Raw genomic sequence first — 22,237 nt, forward strand, 5'->3', positions numbered from 1 at the left:
GAGCAATGTTATTTCTTTGTTATACTCATAGAGCTTTAGAAAAGTCAGGGATCCTTTTTTGAAATTTGCAGAAATTTAGTGGTAAAGTAGTGTACATGAGATATAAGAGATCACCATGAACACCAAACATTTTTTCAAATTCAGAAAAGAAAATATTTTTCTTTTCCTTCTGATTGATTAAATCAACCTTTTCATTTGCCATAAAGCTTGTATTCCAGGACATGAAATAAACAAATTTGCAAGAAAACAAACATTTCAGGTGAGAATGTACTGAGATTTGATAGAACATTTTGGATATTGCTTGAAGCAGCTACATGCCAAGTTCAAAATCATTATTTGTTCGGCCACCATTCATACCGCTAGTGATTAACTACATGTAGGGTCTGAACAGCAAACTACCATAAGTGGGCCGATGTGTGTTCAGAGCAGATTTGCAGTTACACATATTCATTACAACAAAATGATGCATGTTCATGTAGGTCCCAACAAGTCCCAACCGAGACCGCATTTTGATTTGAGCAACTTTGGATGGGTTGCCATGTACCAGTAGATCAATTTTTTTTTGGGGGGGTACCCTGATTAGAACAGAGCTGGACCTCGAGGGGGAAAAGCTATTGAGGTATAAAGGGACCATGCCAGATGATGTTAGCGACTATTGAGAATACCTTTCTTACAAGGAAAAATTATTCCATCCGTTGTGGATGCTGAATTGTAGGAACCTGTAAACTTTCATATACAGATAGGGAGAAAGAGTTAAAGTTTTGAATGATATCAGGCCACAAAAAGAATGTTTGAGTTGATGTCAATGCCAAGACCTTATAACACCTCCTTCAAGTGCCCCCTCCTCCTCTAAAGAGGAGAGTGGTAGAAGCCCTAGTGTGACAATGTGGTATGGTATAGGGAATGTGAGTTGATGGGCAAATATGACCATAAACCAAGAATAAAACATCAGGATGACATATTATGAACTTTAAAGAAAGCAGTTATTATGTAATTAAGCTTGTTTTTTGATTAATGGTATTTTACTTTTCTAGATCATGCAAAAAATACTTTCAATGTTGAGATAAATGTTGTATTTTTGCACTTGTCGTGTCACTCACGTTTTGCATGTCGTGTCACTCACGGTATATAGGAGGGTACCATTTTCCATAGAGAAGGTTTGATTGATTTTGACTATATGTGTTAGATAGGTACACTATTTATGTCCATTTACTGGTACTCACAGTACTCCATGACAATTAGTTGGGCACGAATCCAACCATATGTGTTAGTGGTCAGAAACCCATGTCCAAAATTTGTCGTGTCACTCACGCACCGTTTTTTAATCATATCTACTAAACAAATTGTTGAATTCAAATCAAACTCGCAGTGGCCCATGCCAGTCCTACATTGTATATAATATAGTAGTCATGATTGATTCATAACCTTTAAGTTTGAAGATATGAGCCCTTAAACCTCTCCGATTGTCGTGTCACTCACGTTTGAAAATGACCAATAATCAAGTACAAACACCGCCTGAAACAATTATTTGCAAAGCAAGAGAAGATTGAAAATATTGCAGGTCAATAGAATAATATATCATTGATGGTTCCAAATAATATCTACAACATTTTCATGATCCATAATGGGGGCAGCCCTGATTTTTCCGAACCTATTTTTTGCAATGTCCCGTACGACACATGACAATGCAAATGTTTTTCCTACAATTTTATTTATGATGATGCAATTTCATAAAATCGGTTTCTCTTTGTTTGACCCATGGGTGATCGATTTATCCCATAAGGATCTAATTACTGCCCTTCATTTTTCAATTATTGTCCTATTAAAAGTTGTCCCGTACGACACACAATATAATAATGCATTTAATTGCAGGATTTGGATTCAGAAACCATGAACAGTACGCATATTTAAATTCATTTAATTGAGTTAACATAAAGTGAACTGAAAAAGTACTTTGTTTATCTCCATAGAACATGAAATATGTGATTCTAAACATTTTAATTGATTTCATGTAGGCTTATTCTTTTGTGAATCCCTTCAGCTAAACTGGTGATTTTCACTGATCAGAGCAGGTTAATTTCTTTTCATTGAGCGTGAAAAGAAAACTTTTATAATTATTTCAACCTAGCCTGGAAGATGACTTCCTCTTTCATGCTAATATGGAATTATTATAAGATGTAAAAAATACATATCAATCATCATGATCATCTATTTGGACTCTCCTTGATGATCACTATTTTTTTATATACAGTATTGAAACTCCTTACTTTTTTCCAGTTGTAAAAAAAATCTGGAAAATAAGACAAACCATATGGTTTCATTAAATGCAGATGGGTTTGAAAAAGTAGAACCGCATTTCTTTAGAAAAAAATTGTGGAATTACAAGTGACAGTTGTGACATATATCATGTAGATATACATTTTATATAAAAATTATAACATTTTAGCCCCATAATTTACACAAAGTTTCATTCATTCATTGTTTAAATAGTGTTTGAAAATCATCAATTAATTCCCTAAAATATAACTTCACACAAAACCTCAAGTTTTTCAGCTCGTAAAAATGCTGTGAACACTTGTACATTTCCCATCATGAAAAAAATTATAACATATTGCTCCCAATTGTATATATTGAGGTAACTTAATTATATTGTCCTGAATGACTACTTATTAAAAGATTTTTTCATAAAAAAGGAAAAATTTAGGGGCAATGCTCCTTCTGATTGATAAAAAGTTCATTTTTTTATTCAGGCTGCCCAGTACAACACGCAAGTGCTTGTACAACACACAAGTGTCCCGTACGACACACAAGTGTCCCGTACGTCACAGAAGTGTCCTGTACGACACACAATTGTCCCGTACGACACATTATTTTGTTTATGATATATTGACAGAAATATTCAACTAATAGCGGTTTCTAACCTAATGAATGTCTTAGTTTGATAGGATTATCATTATCATCAGCCAAATAATGTGATTGAAGAAGTCAAAGTGACATAAAGAAAGTTTGGCTTCAATTTAGAGATGTCCCGTACGACACATTTTGAATGTCCCGTACGCCACAATGTTCTCGAAAATTATAATTTGCTTTATTTATTCATGAATGTTTATTTTGCTTTCTTTTATAAATGTGTTTGTTCTTGGGTAACTTAGTGTCAATTTGAGTTCAGTTTCTATGAAATTTATTTGCCCAACTCACAGACTTTTGAGTACAAACTTGAGGTTTCTAAAAAAGCCACTTTTTCTGCGTCCGTACGACACATTACTATTTTAAATCTGTATTATACAGGATGTGAATTCAAGTCACGTTAAGTCTTGGATCACCTATAGTTACTGGAATATTTTTTGTTTTTTCTTGTCAAAAACTGTCAAACGCTATCTAAATGTCCCGTACGACACGTATGGAATCACCCATCACAGCATCTTGACCAAATTTATTGAGTAATATCTCATTTTGTAGCTAGAACTATAGGCTAAATATATTACTATTAGATCAATACAATATCAGGAACAAAAACTATAGCACATTAAGTTTGAAGTAACAGGGGTGGCGGAGCCGGTGGATGCAAAGCCGGTGGATGCGGTAGATGATACAATATTAATTAAACCTAATTAACAACTTACTATAATATGTAATATGACTGATATCCTCATATTTCTGGGCATTTTAAAGCAGGGAACAACTAAATGTCATAAAAATTTGACAATTTTTAAAATATGCAGCAATGGAATATGTGTATGTCAGCTCTGATCTGCAACCTTATCAATTAGTAAACCGGAGAGATTTGGTTAATTATCTAATTTGTAATCTTAATTTTTAGTACAAATGTTGTGTATCATTGCAACAAACATTTGTACCCATGATGTTGTCATTTTTGCCAAGCATACAAATACAGTAGGTATTTTGGGGGCAGAAATGTGAAATTAAATACTGTTAATTAATTAGTATAATTCACATGCATAAAATAATTGATAATTATTTTATTTTTGGTACAGATTTAATCGTTGATGTTTCAAGATTATAACTGCAAAATACTAGGGTGATCCAATGTTGCATTAACTTTTGACACCATTTTATGTGCTGCAGGTCCAATTTGAGAAAAATGCATTTCAAAATTCACATTTACATCTATGTAATAATTAGCTGTTAATTAGTTATTTTAAGGAAAATAACTGTATTCGAGACTTAAAACTTTTTCATTATGTAGAGAATGGTAATAGCTATAACATAACAAATAATAAAATTTTTGACCATTTTCACCCTGTCGCGAAATTGGACCACCTTATGACATGCGACCATCTGCAATTGTACATGCAACCATGCAAACCTTCAAACAACATCCAAACTCAACATTGTGATCTCGAGACCTTTCAAATGGGTGAACTTCAAAACTCGATAGCAAAAAAATCAAGGATTCAAAGAACCCATGTTAATTTTTGCATAATTGGAATAGACCTTTACTTAGAAATTTGGTGAAAATGACGGATTTCATTTTAACTGTGGAACATACTAAATGGGCGATGGCTGCATTATTTCTTGCAATTGGTAATATAAATTATAATAAGGGGATTATGGTAATCCATTTCCTTCCATCCTTCCATTCACCTTTTTTTTTCTTTCTTTAGATCTAGGCCCTACTTAGACCAAAAGCTTCGGTCTCCGTTATGTTGGTTGTTCAGCTGAACTCTGTTGGCTTCACTCATTAAATACAGAGACCAAAGTTCTAGCGCGATATGTATGATGGGGGGACCTAAAGCTACGCACTTTGTTTTCAAACAATAAAAACTGTCCCAATTTTAATATCTCAACAAATTATATTTCACTAATTTGTGGCAAACATTCTAAAGATCATTAGCCAAGTAGAAAATATCACAAAACTCACTAATACGAAAATCCCGTCGTGTTTTTCGAACACCTCTTGATTTCGCCGCCCGATGTAGAAGGGGTCCTAAAGCTACGCACTCGATTTATCATGCAAAAAAATAGTATTTCCTGTGCCTCAATTTCTAAAATATATTCAAATTATTATAGGATAAAATAAAATTAAAGCGAATATAACAGCAAACTTCCTAACAGTTGTTGGTTTTCTCTGCATTTAGAGATTTACTGCAGCCTCTGTAGAAAAAAATTAATAGGAATTGTTCATCACTCTGCAGTCACAGTTCCACACACAGAGTGCGCATTTGCCATTGAAAACTGCATGCGCGATGCGTAGCTTTAGGACCCGCGCAGCTTTAGGACCCCCTACCATACTACAAGTCCAGATAAAACAGGAAGTGAAGTCGCGCAACAGCCGAGGTAAGTCACTGTTTTTGTTCCTTTTAAATTGATTTTTCCCCATTTTTTGGCAATTAATGCCAAGAGGGAATATTAATTTGCATTTCTGTCGCGTTTATTTTCAAAATTTTGATTCATTAAAGACGAAAATTGAAGAGCCCCGACGGGGGGATATTGCATTGTAAGTCCCCTAATGGTGGCTGCACGATAACGAGCCGTCTCTGTACGAGAAATTTTAAAAACGAAAGTTAAAAAACTCCTCGAAACAGACGGCTGCCAGCTGTCTATGGTCTAGGCCTTACTTTATTTTTTTCCCCCTTCCTTCTTTCAAGTTTCATTCATTCCTTTTCTCTCTATCTCCCTTTCTTAATAACTAAATAAGTCTTTCTTTTGCTCATTTTTTTCATAATTTCTTCTTTCTTTACTTTCCTTTTTTATTCTTTATTTTCAGAAAAAAAATGTGCTACAAATGAAAATTGGGCTTTTACAATCTTTTTCTTTGACTTGTTTAAATAAAATGTTGCATCAAAACTTACCCATAAAGAACTGAAAATATTCAGGCCATTGTACAAAGATGTAAAAAACAATTTTACAGCTGGAAATATGTAATCAAGGAACCAATAGACGACGTAAGCTGCAGGTAAGCCAGCTCCGACGGCTATCAGCATCTTAAATCGACGAGAAATTAAGCTCCCTAGCTGCTCCGAAGCAAAGTTCAGGAACGTCAACGGGATTGCGACCGCCCCGACCATCAGCGGAGTGCTGGAGTCCTCCAACCCCTGAAGCCAGCCTGCCGCGGTGCTTTGAAGGGTGTATTTGAACGGGTACAAAACCGTGCCGCATAGCGTAGCCCACATCAAAGGCTTGATGAAGATTTCGAATACATAATAAACTGAAACAACAGCAGCTCCTAAGATAGCTATCAGAATAAACGTAGCAGCATTGTAGAAAGCCTGCTTGAGGTGCTTTTCATGGCCTTGGGGCACAAAGTTTAGCACACTATCCAGAGGAGATCGGAGGTCCCCGGGAGTCGCCATCTTTCCGAGCAGCAAATTCTTTGTTTACATTTCTCGTGTGTAGTCTTGGCATTGTAGACGTCTGTATTTTACAGTGTAAATGATACGAGTCATTTTTCTGCTTCTCATGCATCTAGACTGTTATTGTGTTATTTCATGCTCTGTATTGACAATTAGTTATTGGTGTTAAATTGATATTACACCTGCACAATGCCCAGCAGTAGAAAGGAATTTATGTCTTTTCTGGGGATTTATTAAACAATTTGACATTTACTATCATCTCCAGTACGGCGTACAAGATCATAGTTCATTTATTTCTTCCTTTCACAAAAACATTCATGCATGGTGATTCAATAAAAAATGATAATAAAATAAATAGCAAGATGAAAAAAAATGGACAGCGCTAAACATACAATGAGAATGTTACATAAATCGTATCATTTACAGAGTAGGATTCTGGAGACAAAAGTTACACAAAATTTCCCATTTTATAAGAGAAGACCTTTAAAACAAGGGAGGCTTGTCAAGACAAGGTCCCAAATAAGGATAACTAATATATACTTCTGTGAAAACGACCAATGTACAGAGACTGAAGCTTTTGGTGACCATGGGGTTTCGAAAAGCACCCTAAACAAGTATTTTCCATGTTCTGAAAATGCACCCTTAACAAGTATGACGTGTGAAACCCTACCCTTAGAAGTATTGGAAACAAAACGGTACCCTTGACAAGTATTCCCTAAATTGACCCCCTATACAAGCGTCATGGATGTGATCGCGGACCTCCATGCCACATCAAAGGTATCAGATACAGCTAGGAAATGCAATTGTGATTCCAACATCAATCTTGAACTAATAAAAGTATATGGTTCAACCCAAAATAATTTTAACATGGTGGTCATGAACCACAAGTCGTCTGATTTCATGAATAATGAAATATGATCTTTTAACATCTAAATGATCTTTGACCTAATCATCCTCAAGAACATGTGTGTTATTACCCAAATCTAAACACAATTGCTGCAGATATAAAAAAAATGACAGCAAATTGTACAAAATGTTGAAACAAGGCATAAGCGATGTTGTGTCTCACCCACTTGTGACACTAACCAGAAATATTGTGATTTGCGAGGGCATGCAACAGAATCGTATCAAAAGTTCATTGCAAAATAACTGGGATTGAATAACATAAGAGTCTTGCACATAAACTTTTATGTTGATCTCAAAATGACCTATACCATGTGACCTCTGGACACAATAACATGCAGGTTTCCTTAGTACAGGTACAACCAAAGTTTGGTTCAAAAGTGACCTACGGTTGCGGAGTTATGTCATAACAATAACCTCAATACGACCTTTGACCTTTATGACCTCTGATTGCACCATGATATGCAGGTCTCCTATGTTCATCTACAACCCAAGTTTTGATGAAAAATGAATCCGGTTGCAGAGTTATATGTCATAAGAGTCTTGCACGTAGTCTTTAATAATAATAAAATGACCTTTGATATTACCGTGTGATCTCTGACTGCACCATGATATACAGGTCTCTTAAAGGTCAAGTCCACCTCAGAAAAATGTTGATTTGAATCAATAGAGAAAAATCAGACAAGCACAATGCTGAAAATTTCATCAAAATCGGATGTAAAATAAGAAAGTTATGACATTTCAAAGTTTCGCTTATTTTTAACAAAATGGTTATATGAACGAGCTAGTTACATCCAAATGAGAGTCGATGATGTCACTATTTTTTTTTTTTATTGTTTGAATTATACAATATTTCAATTTTTACGAATTTGACGATTAGGACCTCCTTGCCTGAAGCACAAAATGTTAAAATAATGGAATTCCATGTGTTCAGGGAGGAATGAAACTTCATTTCACATGACAATGACGAGAAAATACAAATATTTCATATTTCATATAATAAAATACAAAAGAAATAGTGAGTGATGTCATCGACTCTCTCATCTGGATGTAACTGGCTCGTTCATATAACTATTTTGTTAAAAATAAGCGAAACTTTAAAATGTCATAACTATCTTATTTCACATCCGATATTGATGAAATTTTCAGTGTTATGCTTGAATTTTTCTCTTTTTATTCAAATCAAGTTTTTGTTGGGGTGGACTTGTCTTTTAAGTACATCTGCAACCCAAGTTTTGGTAGAAAAGTGACTTGTGGTTGCAGAGTTGTGTGTCATAAGAGTCTTGCATGTTATAATGTTGACATTTGGTTGAAAAGTGACTTACGGTTTCGGAGTTATTTGTCATAAGAGTCGTGCACATAAACTTTAACGTTGACCTGAAAATTACCTCTGAACTTACCATATGACCTCTGACTGCAGCATTACATGCAGGTCCCCTAAGTACATCTACCAACCAAGTTTGGTTGATAAAGTAACTAAAACGGTTGCAGAGTTATTTGTCATAATGTTTGTGATGGACGGACGACATTTGGATCCCTTAGTCTCGCCTTCACCTCTAGTGGGGGAGACAAAAAAAGGATGGGACATGACCTATCATTTCACCCCATCATTCTCGTAAGACACATGTGGTATTACCAAAGGATCATTTGTACGAAGAATAAACATAATTGATGCAGATACAGAAATGAGAGCAGTATGAACAAAACTTGACCTTTTGACCCCTAGGTGACCTTTGACCCTACCCTCCTCAACATCACACATGTGGCATTACCCAATGATCATTTGAACCAAGTGTGATTGAAGTTGATGCAGAAATGGGAACAAGTTGCACAAAAACTTCATAAAAGTATGGACATGACCTCATACCATTTGATCCCTAGATGACCTTTGACCCTTTCATTCTCATTGGTTCACATGTGGTATTACCCAAGGATCATATGTACTAAATATGAATATAATTGATAAAAAACTAAAGAAATGAGAGCAAGTAGAGCAAAAACTTTTTTTTAGTTTTGTAACAGACCAACAGGAAAAGTGATTACTAGGTCCCTGCCGAACTTTGTTCAGGAGAGACAAAATAATTACAAACTAGCCCTTGCATATTTATAACAAAAATTTAATTGGCATGAACATAAATAGGAATCATAGTGAAGAACATAATTATGAAATAATTAGTTCCTATAACGACTGATCAATCTCTTATTATCTTTTCACATTTCTTGAGCCATCATTCAGTATTATTATCAAGTGTGAATTACAGTGTACAAATAGGGTCCATCAGGCAAATGTACAACCCGCATTCAAACAAATTTTAATCAATTTTAACCAAACATTCAATCAATATATTTAATCAATCATTCAATAAACCAATCAAAAAAAATTTTTAAAAATCAAAAAAGATTTTAAAAAATATTCAATCAACCAATCATAAATTCATTCAAACATTCAGTTTAATAACAAATTAACATTTAACCAAACATTCAAATACATAGTTAAAGGTAAAAGAAAGTGGTTGCAGCAAACATATATTTCATCAGAAAGACTTTAAAATCAATATTGTCACAATATTTTCATAGGTATAAATCTGCTACCTTGAAATAAGATGATCTTTGTGAGATCATGAAATCTTAGCTGAAAACCTATTGCTTGGAAAAATACCCAACATTTGATGAAATTCTGCGCTTACTTTGCTTATATCTCAGCAATTACACATTTTCATCCAGAGTCATTTGGCACATATATTTTATTTATACATACAAACACTTTGGTGGTCATTTTATTGGATTCTGTTTAAACTAATTTTGAGATCATTACCACAACTGGTATTTATCTTTAACAACATATTTAATAAAATATCACACATTCAACAAAATATCTAATCAAACACCAATACAACATTCAACCAATCAACATTCCATTATCCCATCCATTAACCAATCAATTATTCAACAAAATATTCAAGATATCTATCTGAATCAAAAGTACATCACATGATGGAGGACAGATTTCACAGGGTATATGGTTCACACACTACTATTTAATGAAATCATATGCTGACATACAAATCAATGTCTTCTATGAATTGGAATATAATCATGGTCTGCAATTTTGGCAAGAAAACATCACATCAAAAGAATTACAAATCTTATAAAAGTCAAATCTATAAATCATAGAGTAATTATATACAAATAATTAAAAATATTGTTTGAAATTGATTTATACACTACTAGTCATTAAAAAAAGAAAATTCTAGAAATTTGTGAATACATTTTTTTGTCATGAGGTTGGATGAAGAATACAAACTTTATTCCGACAAAAAAGTAAAACCCTTTGTTAATAAGTACAACACTTGAAATGTCATAAATATAAACTTTTGAATAAAGTTTCTAAATCATGCATTGTTTGTGCTTTTTGTCAACATAGAGTACACTTTCAACAACGGACACCATACAGAAATTAGGGTATTGTTCCTTGCAGTAACATAATTCAATAGTTTATGAATGAATGTAATTTCAGCCCCCCCCCCCCATTATGAAGGAAATAACTACAACAAATTCCTAAAAGATGGTATATGAATAAATGTCCAATATAAATTGAATACCCTAATTATGAAAAAGTGTAATACTAAAGAAAATGTAACCATTTTTACTTCACTTGTTTTGTATTAACAACAATTTGTTATTGCCACAAAGACAATGATTCAGTTTCTTGAAATGCAGAATGATAAAAGAAGCTTGGTCAAACACCAAAATTATTGGAGCACATGAATAGTCAAATAAGTGAATCATGAGCGCTAAATATGCATATAAAACAGAAAAAGTCACTTCTGTAAAAGTTTTTTTTTCTTCAAATATACATGTGCACACTTGTATACCCATTGAAAGAAATTACATAACCATATTTCTTTCACCTGAAATGACCTTTGATTTTGATATTAATTTGTGATATTGATTGCGCTTATATACAATTTCAATTGAATATAAAAATTAATAATATACTGAAATAAAGTATCAATATCAAAGTTTATTGACCATAACAAAGTGACAGTTGACCTTGACTAAGCAACCTGTAATTCTACAATGATCCGATTTAACATTTGACAACCCTCTTTACAAATTTCATTATATTTTATCCAAAACCTGAAATCATGGTGAAATATAACTTTGAAACATGAAATTGTACTTACACTTGATATGATTCTTAATATCTGCTCTGCCTTCATGAAATATGACTTATAGTAGACTGTACTTTTGACATGAAGGTGAGCTGATTATCTTTGTTGGAATAAGAAATAGGGAAATCTCTTGCATACTTCTTTCAAATTTCTCCTTTTTTTCATCTCTTGAAAAAAAGGGGAACGTGTAGAGAGCCCTAACCCAAGTAACGCTACCCTTGATTAACTTCAGTAACTACAGTTGGTATATACTAGTGGATTCCATTAATTTATCAAATAAATTGAGGAATTCAATATTGATTTCACATTAATAAAATAATTGCTGTTTTTCTAAATATCGATACAAGCTACTTTCAACACATCTCAAACTTCAATTATATTTCATGTTTTCAAAAGCAAAGTCAAATTTCAATCCATTGATCATCATCTTACTGCGTAACTATCTACTTTTCATATAAATTTTCTAAAGTTCAGAATTCAGAAGTTACAATATTATTACTCTTGCAGGAAGACTGGAAGGTAATACTGATTAACAATAATTAAAAAACAATAATTGGTGATTTCATTTACAATGTAGAATACTAATTATGTTTGGTTTTAAGGGTAAATGAAATCTTAGTTACAAATCCCAATTTACAATGAGGACATTGTTAACATCAATGTCATTCAGTTTATATCTATCATCCTACAGGTTTTGGAATGCAGATCAGCAGTCTGATTTATACCCGCTACCAACCAACATTAAATCCTTAAATTATAATATTCTCCAGTGAATACAAGAAAACTCAGAAACAGAAGACTAAAAAAATAACACTAAGAGTAATCAAAGCTATAAACAAAGAACAATTATTGAAAGATAAAAAGCATCTTTGCATTTCTTAAAGTGAGAAAAATCTAAAGAAGAATGGGAATCGTTGTACTTATATATATTTCCTCATATATAAAACATAATGATACAGCAATCAATTAATCTCATCAAATCCAATCTGCAAGACAGATCTATTGATATTATTCTTTTCCAAACCAAGATACAACATATTTCAGTTCAAATATAAAGAAAAATCAAAGATTAACCTAATTTTCCAGAACCAGTTTTTATTTTCACTTTCTAAAATGGATACAAGAACACCACTCATTCAATATACCTGTCTAAGAAATCACCAACAGGTTTACTGCTAAAACCTCATATTCGCATTGGGAATAACTAAAATATTCTTCCAAGTAAAGAAAAAAAATAGAGATCAATATAATGTGTTCAACATTATTGAGTGAAAGCACAAGTGGCTTGAGTCAGTCATCAGCTTTACAGGCGAGCTCCAGACTTCTTCGGTTCAAACCTAACACAAATGAAATTTAAGAAAAAAAAACGTCAAAATTAAATTGTACTTTTGTAATTTTTTATTCTAATGGGAGAAGGGATATCCAAATGATAAGGATATAAGAGGAGCAACCCAGCAAAATGGAAGCCCACAAATCTCTCAGCATTCCTGTAAGAAGGCATGCAACAGTATCAATCCATGCTGTGGATTTTTCAGATTTGCATAAAGTGACATGCCAATACCTCGTTATAATTGCAGAAAAGTGCAATACGTTGATTTCTACATATATCATTGCTGGGATCAGGACAACTGTCTGAGAGAAAATGGTGCTATTTTAAGAAGAAAAAAAATCATAGTCCATGTGATTTACCAACATTTTCTTTTCTCAGACATTAAGGTAATATTCCCTATTGTAATGTCATAATTTATCATCATGGCAAGTTTACTTGACTAATAATTTATCGTTAGTATACTATTACTGGACTTTCCCTCCTCAAGGTGTTTTTGACCTCATGACTTCCTGTCTTGGTGAAACACAAACACCCTTAAGATAATTTAAATTATTATCAAGCACATAATCTACATGTAGTACAATACTTGGTAGCTCAGCTCATGATAGGCCATTGATCTACTTTGTATGGGCTACTGCCAAATATTTACAATTTCAATACTTTTCATGATTTCCCTGGCTGTAAATACATATTACTTCCCTTACACCACAAATTCATAAATGAAAACAAAGATTAATACTATCTTTCAAGTGCAAATTATGGTTACATTATATCCAGTGGAAGAAAGAAAAAAATATATAACTTACATGGAATATTGAATGATATTACATTAGGATATATTAACGAATGACAAACAGAAATGGGTAAGGGTGTAAAAGAATGAAAGGTAAACATATGAGGAATGGTTACTATTGGAAATTTGACATGATTTGGAAGTCGCCATGCAATAATAAATAGTGATATTACAAGACATGTTTTCAGCTGAAGAGCAGATTTATAAAATGCAAATGTGAAATTTGATTTCTGCTGAAAGAAAAATTGATAAAAAGATATGCCTTACCTGATAATGTATATTTATCACATGACCACTCCATGCCTTTTACAAGCCTTGATAGAATGATTTATGGTTAATATCTCATTCAAACAAATGATCCAATACATCCTTTGGTAACTAGAAATAGTCAGGGTGGCATATAATCAAAACTACAGTCATGATGACATACCTTTGGGTTATGGTAAGGTTTAAGAGTAGATTTAATGGTCTAAGGGTGGGTTAGTACAGTGTGAGGAATTACTGCAGTGCGATTGTCATATGAAAAATTAGTGATCATTTAAAAATGACTCCACAAATAAAAACAACCATGTCTCCATCATACAATAATGTGTCTTTTAATTCATAAGTCTTCTAATATGAATACACATTTTAAAAAAATCACTTATCCATGAGCAGTACAAAATAAATCAATTCATATTTCAAAACACACTAATTTGTTTAACAAATTCTGTGAAAATTTCAAAATCGTGTCAAGGCATGCTCATGGTATGAATTAAAATCATTATCAACATTTGGAAACAAAGAACTAACTTTCTTCCATAAATTTACTTTTTGAACTTAAGATACTGAACTGTTACTACATATGAGATTCAGAATTTTAGAAATATAAGTAAAAAAAAATACTTAAATTATCTCTAAGTAAGATTTTTTAAAAAGCCTTCCAACTCGCACTATTCAAACAGTTGCATTACTTGTTTCTATCCCCAATAATAATCTGCACACATTCATGTGTTACAAAAACACACTTTATATAGACATTAAAAAATAGAGACAATAGCTGAAGTACATTGATATGGTCTCTAATTCTTGATATTTGCAATGTGATTTGAAGGATCATAGTCCTGTAATTAATATGGCTTTCATTTTTTGTTCAATCTTGATTCCAAATGTATCTCTCATTACCACTGGCAATGCATGATCCCCTTTTAAATTTCAAAGAATAATTTTTCTTGTTAAACAAATTAGAGGATATTATATTTTAATATTTACATAGTTAAATGGGATAAACCTATATATGGCAACCATTGGAAAATCATGCTAAAGGAAAAGATGACAGAGAAAAACTCCAACAACCTATCTTCACATGTGAATTGAACTTCAAATAAAAACAAAACCATTTAAAGTTCATACTTATAAAAGTCGTAAATACATTCAATATGAATCAGTCAGAATCTTTTGGTTTGAGAAGAGTTGCTTTGTAAATTGTATATTTCTGCTTTAATTAAAAATTGATGTTACTATTTTTCAAACTTTATCACAGTCTCTACAGAGATTTACATATAACCTTCAAATTTATTTAATTTGGTCACCTTGTATTGTATTGTTACACACATTTACTATCGTATAAAACAGTACAGTTTCATAATATGAATTTGTGCATAAGACAGTCTTCTGAAAGGTTATAAAGGGCTACCAGTACTGCAAAAGGTAATGCCATACGAAGTCCATCCTGATAACTTTTCATTAAGTTATACATGACCTTACAAACATCTGGAATATGTTCTTTGGCACAAGATCATTCTATCTAATCTAATTTCCATCAGCTAAAGTTGTATTTGGATATATGACGATTAATATTTGTAACTTGTTTTTTAATTACAAAAATAGCGACACAGTGAATACAAAAAAACATGCTGGAAATTGGGAATATCAAATAAATCTTTAGGTTCACAAGGATATTCAAGTACACATAATATTATATCATCAGAATTTGAATTCCAAAAGCATCAGACAAGCAAGGCATATCTCTGTTTGATGTTTTGAAAAAAATAAGATTACATTTGAGGGTGTTAAGGGTATTTCTCATCTTATAAAAATGACACACTGCATATACGCTGGTAGCTGAGGAAGGAGGGGTAGATAATGCTTCATACATTAACAGGAATGATAACTGCACACAATATGGATCCACAATGGCTAGCATAAGAGAATATAAAAAGACAAAACTCAACTTGCACTGATAAAACAGACCCCCCCCCCCCCCCCCCCGATAATGAAATGTGTCTTTATGCCAGGGTATTATAACATTTCATTAAGTAATCTTCCATATTTTCATTACCTTATATAAAGATGTTATCATATTAATTGCAGTAGAGTAAATGAATAGAAGCTGTGCTATATAAATGATCCTATAATCATCATAATTATTAAATTAAGATGTCTAAATATCAAGTAATATCCTTCATTTGTTTAGTACAAATAATACTAAAAAATAAAAAAAAAGTTTAATGTAAATTTAAAGATTTCAGATTGCATGCACACTCTGTAAATGAAAAAAGGTCAGATAGAATCTAGTAACTAGTGATCTTGAGATTTGAATCTTACATAATGTTATGCTGTTTTCACTGCAGTGACTCTACCATCAAACCATTTCTGATTCAAGGTAAAGTCACAAACAAGAAACAAACCAGTTCAAGATTCATAACGACTTGTTAACATTCATTAGTCAGCCATGGGAAAACACCACAAACATTCCAAACACCAGTGCCGGCCGCACAGAAACGGTGTTAGCCTAACAGAGTGCTAACAGTAAGCCCAGTCATATTTTTCAGATTGTTGAGTAGAAACATTTATTTCAATGAGAAAGTAATGCATGGTTGTAACATTAGGCATCACTGCCACTGTTAGCGCACACAATGTTTCTGTGTGGTCACTACAGATTGTCACGTTCTCAAGAACAAATATTACTATGTGTAACATCACCTTAGGATTAAAATTCTTTCCAGGTGTAATTACACCTCTTGTATCCTAACTACAAATGAAAAGAATCAAGTAAATATGAACATTAAACATAAAATATTAGACAATCTCCAAAAAATGGGTGGAAGTTCATTAAATGAGTTGGGTAGAGGGAAGCAAATTCCTTTGGAGGTAAATCACTCTTTAAATGTTCACACACTTGTTAAATTAGTGATTTATTCAAAACATCACTTATCCCTATTTCAGTAATAAAAAAACATGATTTGTTATATTGGTTATGTCATCCTATTCAGAGTAATAATGAATGCAGACTGTAAAGATCATTAAAGGGGGGATCCAATGCAAGGGACAATGTTCTTTAAAAAAACACCTTGATTTATAGCAGGAAGCCATCTGCTGCCTATAATCCCCAAGTTTTATTGTTCTCTAAAAATGATGATGGTACCCACTTTAATGAAAATGAAAGCAGAAAATGGCAAAACTGGACATGTGAAACCTTGTGGAATTAGCTGCATTCAAAGATTTGTTTGAGAGAAGCAATACAATGAAGTTCTTTTTTTTCTACTTGATGCCATGTATGAAATATATCTGAACTTGAAATACAAAAGCAGGTCTGTTTTGAATGGCAAAACTAGTCAGGATATGGGTATGGATTGAAGAATAAAAGCTGGTTTTGGGGATGACATAAGGTGGATAATAATTATGAATAATGATTATCATTACATATGCTCTGGATGATCATGAAGAGATTCTATCAGCTTAGTTGCTGGAAGGCCTTCGTAACAAATATTGTAGATGGCGGTAAACAGAGGGTATCTGCAAGGAGAACAGAAAAAAAAATATTTGATCACAGCTCAATATCAACAGGTGACTCAAACAAGCTGTGAACATCCCACATTCCAATCTCCCACAAATTTCTTTCATAAGAATCATTTCTCATCTTTTGAATGTAAATGTGGAACCCAGATATGGTAAACTTAAATTAAATAAAGACTTTGGTAGATATTCATCAAATAGCTCAGAGGTTTTACCCTTAATTGTTGCCATGATATGTAGCTAACATGGCAATGAATGTGCCTTGCATGTCTTTACACCAGAACCAATGTGTGTACCAAATCTCATGAGTATTGGGTGAACACAGAGGACGTATTAAATATCCCTGCAAAATTATCCCCTAATTCAGTCATAATAATATATTATTGAAATGACAACACATTACCCGATATAATAGAAAAAAATATTTTGCTCATATTCACTTAAAAAACCCCATTTGTTTGCTAAGTCTCAAAGAAATTTGCTATGCATGATTGTCCAGATTGCAGAAAATTGAAGACTTTGTTATGGACTCAAATTATTTAAGCATAAAACTGTAGTACACAAAAGAGATACAAACAATACATTGACCAAAATTTCTGCTGTTCTATATTTGATATCAAGAGTGGATTATAGCCATCGAAACAGCGCTGATATCACAATATATCACTGAGTCTGAAACATAAACCTTCATTACAAGCTGCAATTCTATGAGAGCAGGAAAGGGGTATATGACAGAAAGACTTTCATTGTTACTTGTCCATAAAAAGCAGGCATTTGAGTACTAACTTACAAAGTTCTGAGTTGGTGTAAAGTAATAAAGAGCAGCATTTGTGGTAAATAAATAGTAATTAACTGTTCATAATCAACAATATTTTGGGCACATAATGTTACTGCGATATATCAACATAATAATGAAACCATTATCAAAAATTCAATATATTTTTAAATATTGAATATTGCAATTTTCATAATAATGAAATATTGCCAAGCACTATCAGGAAGGAAGGTCAGTACTGTTTCCAAATGATTTGCAATTAATTAAATAAATCAATAAAATTAACTATATAACATTAAAGCAGAGATATTGGGTTTCCTTGGGAAGGATAAATTATGAAGTGACAGCATCACACTGGTCGTGTATGATATTACAATCTTATTACAGGGCAACAGGTTTCTCAAGTTTTGATTTTCCCACATGTTCTGTCTTCTCATTCCTTTCACTCAAACAGCCAACTAGAATTCCATATACTGCTAGTCTAATAGAATCGTGGCTAAACTTACTGGTCGGTTAGATTCTTTTCTTTCAGCATCTGATGAACTTCAAAAGCTGTTTGAGGTCCTTGAAGCTTCTGACCATTCAACATCTCCTTCTCAAGCTCCTCGATTGTCTGCAGAATGAAAAGGAACAAATCAGAAAGTAACAATATCATAATCCCATATAAAGAGTAAAGTTTTTTAATACTAATATTTTTACTACTATTCAAGAACATTGAAAGTTAATGGGACATTGTCTTTCTATTCCAGTGATAATACTGATGAAAGAGCAAGTTTTAATCTTACACTGCAGTTAAAAAAAATCATACCATTCATACTGACTAAGCTTTACTCAATGATGACATATTTCTATAAAAAAATGTACAAAATTGATATCTCTTACAATCATCATAGAAAATACATGGAGAAAATTTACAAACAAAATAATATCTCCAAATGTTGCAAGTGACATCTTCTGGCTCCTATATATTTTTTCAGTGATATCAACAGAAAGAAATCAATCAGCTTAACATTTTCTTGATAGTTTTCACAAATTTTGTGACTGAAAAAGTAGGAAAATGTTTACTCCATGACATATCATAAAGTTAATGACTCTTGTGGTTTCTCATTGTAAAATAAAATCATGAAATATTGTTTGTCAAATTTTACATACTACAGGATATGTCATAAATAGTATCTTGTTGTGGATTCAGTACCTTTCCTGTCAAGACAAAGGCTTCAGAAACCCTTCTATTCCTGCCTCCATAGCATGTTGTAATGAGATCAGCAACACCACAGCTTTCAAGGAAGGTTGCCTTGTCAACATTTTTATAGAACGTCTCAGCAAAGGATACCATCTCCATTAGACCAAGACGGATAATAGCAGCTTTAGTGTTATCACCTAGCTTCAGACCATCAATTATACCAGCACCTACTGCTACAATATTCTACCAAAATAAGATAAACAAAATCCAAAGTATTATCTTTATTTTCCTCTGGGTTTCAAAAATGATATTATATTTGCAGATATATCAACAAAACTAATTATTCACTCTTTCATTCATAATGGTTCACATTCTCATTAAATACACAACATACAATCTAAACTGGAAAATCAATATACACTGTATACAAATAAAAGTACAAATAAAGAAAGATATATAGTGAGGAGGTATAAGAATGTGGGGGAGCAAGCACACACAGGCCAATGGCCTTTTGAAGGCTGGGCACCCGGACCTTTAAATTTATTCTTAATATTAATGAAACTAACCAACACCATAGTTACTGTATGCAGAATTACATCTAATTAGTTTTCCAGGTCAGTGAAGAAAGGAAGGAAATGTTTATGAAGTTGAAGTATACTCCCAACATCCCATTCAATGCATGATAATTAGTTAAAATGGAATCATCTAGCTCCTTTCAATTTACCTTTAATGCTCCACACAGTTCCACTGTGTTTTCATCTTCCACAACTACCACTCTGAAGTACTCTGCTTCAAAGAGTTTCTTGAGCAGAATACCCTTTGCTTTATCTTTGCAACCTGTGATAATAACAAAGACAAAATATATCTCTAGCTCTACTGACAATTGGAGATTAAGAGCAAAGGTGAGATATGATTTAATTAAACTCTTTATAACATTTTTAACTATTCCCCTGAACAAGTGTCATGGTGAAGGATGAAGTATAAAATATGGTGAATTCATCCAAAATATCATCTTTGATTTGGTAGTAATACCTCATGGCAATGGAACTCCTAGAAATGAGTCACCCTTCACCCATGGTTGGACAAAGGCTTGAAGTTAGTATACCATTCTGCCTTCTAGTAGTTATTCATAAAGCTGTTCATATTGATGCAATCTTATTCACAATTGTTTTGGCTTCTCTGTATTATTGTGATCTTTGTATCTATGAAGATCCTGTTGATAAGGAGTATCATGATGCAAGTTTTATCATATAACCAAATCTGATCAAGATTTAAAACTCCACAGAAACTTTATCTCCTTTAGCAAAGTCAGCCACAAAGTCATGAAAAATTTCAGCTTTATGAAACAGCCCCTATGATAATACACATTGTGAATATAATAATCCTAGTCAATGTAAGCTTGAAGGGGTATGATTTGAACAGATAAAAAAAAATCAGACAAAGCATTGAAAATTTGATCAAAATCGGACAAGGAATAAGAAAGTTATGACATGTTAAAGATTTGCATTATTTGGGTGAAACAAGTCTGTGCATGTCTTCATGAATATTCAATGAACAAACTGATGTCACTTGTTCTTTTGCATTTTATTACATGAAATTATGCTTATTAACCCCCCCCCCCCCGAACTAAAACTGTTGGATTGACAACTAAATAATGCATATTAGATATTCATTGCTGCAACATATTTTATCATAAGGGAGACAAATCATTCACACTTATATGAAAAATCATGGGGATGTGACATCATCAGCCCATCCAAAGAATATTCAAGACAGTGTGCATGTGAAGTACCTGTTTTCACAAAATATTGCTAAAATTTAAAATACAATAACTTTCTTATTTGCTATAAGATTTTGATGAAATTTTCAGCACATTGTTCTGTGAATTTTAGTCTATCCATTTACATACATATAGTTTCAGTATGAAATACCCCTTTAATATGAATTTGATGTGACCCACACAAACCAAAGTCCCAATGTGGAATGTGGATAGAATGTATAATACAATGTGCATCTTACCAATTGTTGTCTCACAGAACTTCTCAGCAGCTACCTCTGGTGCCAGATTAGCTCCCATCAGAACATGACAATGTACTCCTCCAAGGTAGGATGAAATCATCTCTGAGATTAATTCTAATCCATTATCCTTGATATGTACACCCTGATTAAAGGTGGAAAATATATTAATATAGTAATTTCCCAAAACTTTAAAATCTAACAAGAAAATAAGATACCCAGGATAAAAAGTGATTGTAACAGTGTTTTAATTCAACAAATTTTTACTCAGGAATTTGTTCCCCCAATGTTGATTTATGTCCATTGAATTAAAAAAAAATCCATTAACAGAAAGCCACTAGAAATTGGGGCATTGGAATCTCAAGCACCCTAACTTATCACACATACATGTAATGTAATTATGAAACAATTTTTATTCTTCAAGAGATGCACATGCATGTATTGAAAGTCACTGCACATCAAGAGAAATTTCTTCTGAAAAAAAAATGAAATGCATAGTGCTCACTTGAAAACCAAAGTTGCATACATGAAGGTGTAGAATGTATGATTAAAATTGAATCTTAGTTGATCGATTCAGGAAGGAATAAAGATGGTTATTTATGTTTCTTCATCATATAACACCCAGACATAAACTATCAAAGTTATCATTTCAATTACCTGTAAATATTGTGATTATATGTGATTTTGAATACCAATAAAACACATAATTAAAAAAAAAAAAAAAAAAAAAAAAAAAAAACTATCAAAGTTATCATTAGTTACTTAAAATACACTTCCTAAAATTCATGAATGACAATATTCTACTCCCATAATATCAACGTACCTGCATGTATATGTTTTACTTGAACATAATGTCAATTTTCTTGCATTTTACATGAATTATTACATTTTCATGTAAATCAAACTTTCCACTCAGTGCTTTCATGTTAGCAAGTGTACAATCAATTAAAAAAATAATTAGATAGGCCTAC

At 32.6% G+C, this 22,237-nt stretch overlaps 2 protein-coding genes across 5 annotated transcripts in view; both read right to left on the reverse strand.

Annotated features, from left to right (window-relative positions):
• Positions 1–6,540, reverse strand: part of LOC121410358 (transmembrane protein 245-like) — a 32,494-nt gene extending 25,954 nt beyond the window's left edge. Inside the window, exon 1 of one of the 2 annotated variants that reach the window (XM_041602390.1) lies at positions 5,814–6,540. In XM_041602390.1, coding sequence (XP_041458324.1) covers positions 5,814–6,314 — 501 coding nt within the window. In that variant the 5' untranslated portion in view covers positions 6,315–6,540. The remainder of the gene's footprint in view (positions 1–5,813) is intronic. The other variant, XM_041602389.1, reaches the window with a different exon arrangement.
• A 3,695-nt stretch (positions 6,541–10,235) lies between these two features.
• The window catches only part of LOC121410359 (glycerol-3-phosphate dehydrogenase [NAD(+)], cytoplasmic-like), a 39,623-nt gene continuing 27,621 nt past the window's right edge, over positions 10,236–22,237 (reverse strand). Inside the window, exons 4-10 of one of the 3 annotated variants that reach the window (XR_005969322.1) lie at positions 21,270–21,411; positions 19,975–20,087; positions 19,263–19,493; positions 18,574–18,680; positions 17,200–17,292; positions 13,783–16,528; positions 10,236–12,729 (exon numbers count right to left, since the gene is read on the reverse strand). Coding sequence is in view for 2 of the 3 variants with exons in the window: in XM_041602391.1 (XP_041458325.1) it covers positions 12,696–12,729; positions 17,200–17,292; positions 18,574–18,680; positions 19,263–19,493; positions 19,975–20,087; positions 21,270–21,411 (720 nt within the window). In the remaining variant the exon portion in view is untranslated. The remainder of the gene's footprint in view (positions 12,730–13,782; positions 16,529–17,199; positions 17,293–18,573; positions 18,681–19,262; positions 19,494–19,974; positions 20,088–21,269; positions 21,412–22,237) is intronic. The other 2 variants (XM_041602392.1, XM_041602391.1) reach the window with 2 other exon arrangements.

This window comes from Lytechinus variegatus, chromosome 3 (assembly GCF_018143015.1).
Source record: "Lytechinus variegatus isolate NC3 chromosome 3, Lvar_3.0, whole genome shotgun sequence".
In the NCBI taxonomy this organism is placed as follows: domain Eukaryota; kingdom Metazoa; phylum Echinodermata; class Echinoidea; order Temnopleuroida; family Toxopneustidae; genus Lytechinus; species Lytechinus variegatus.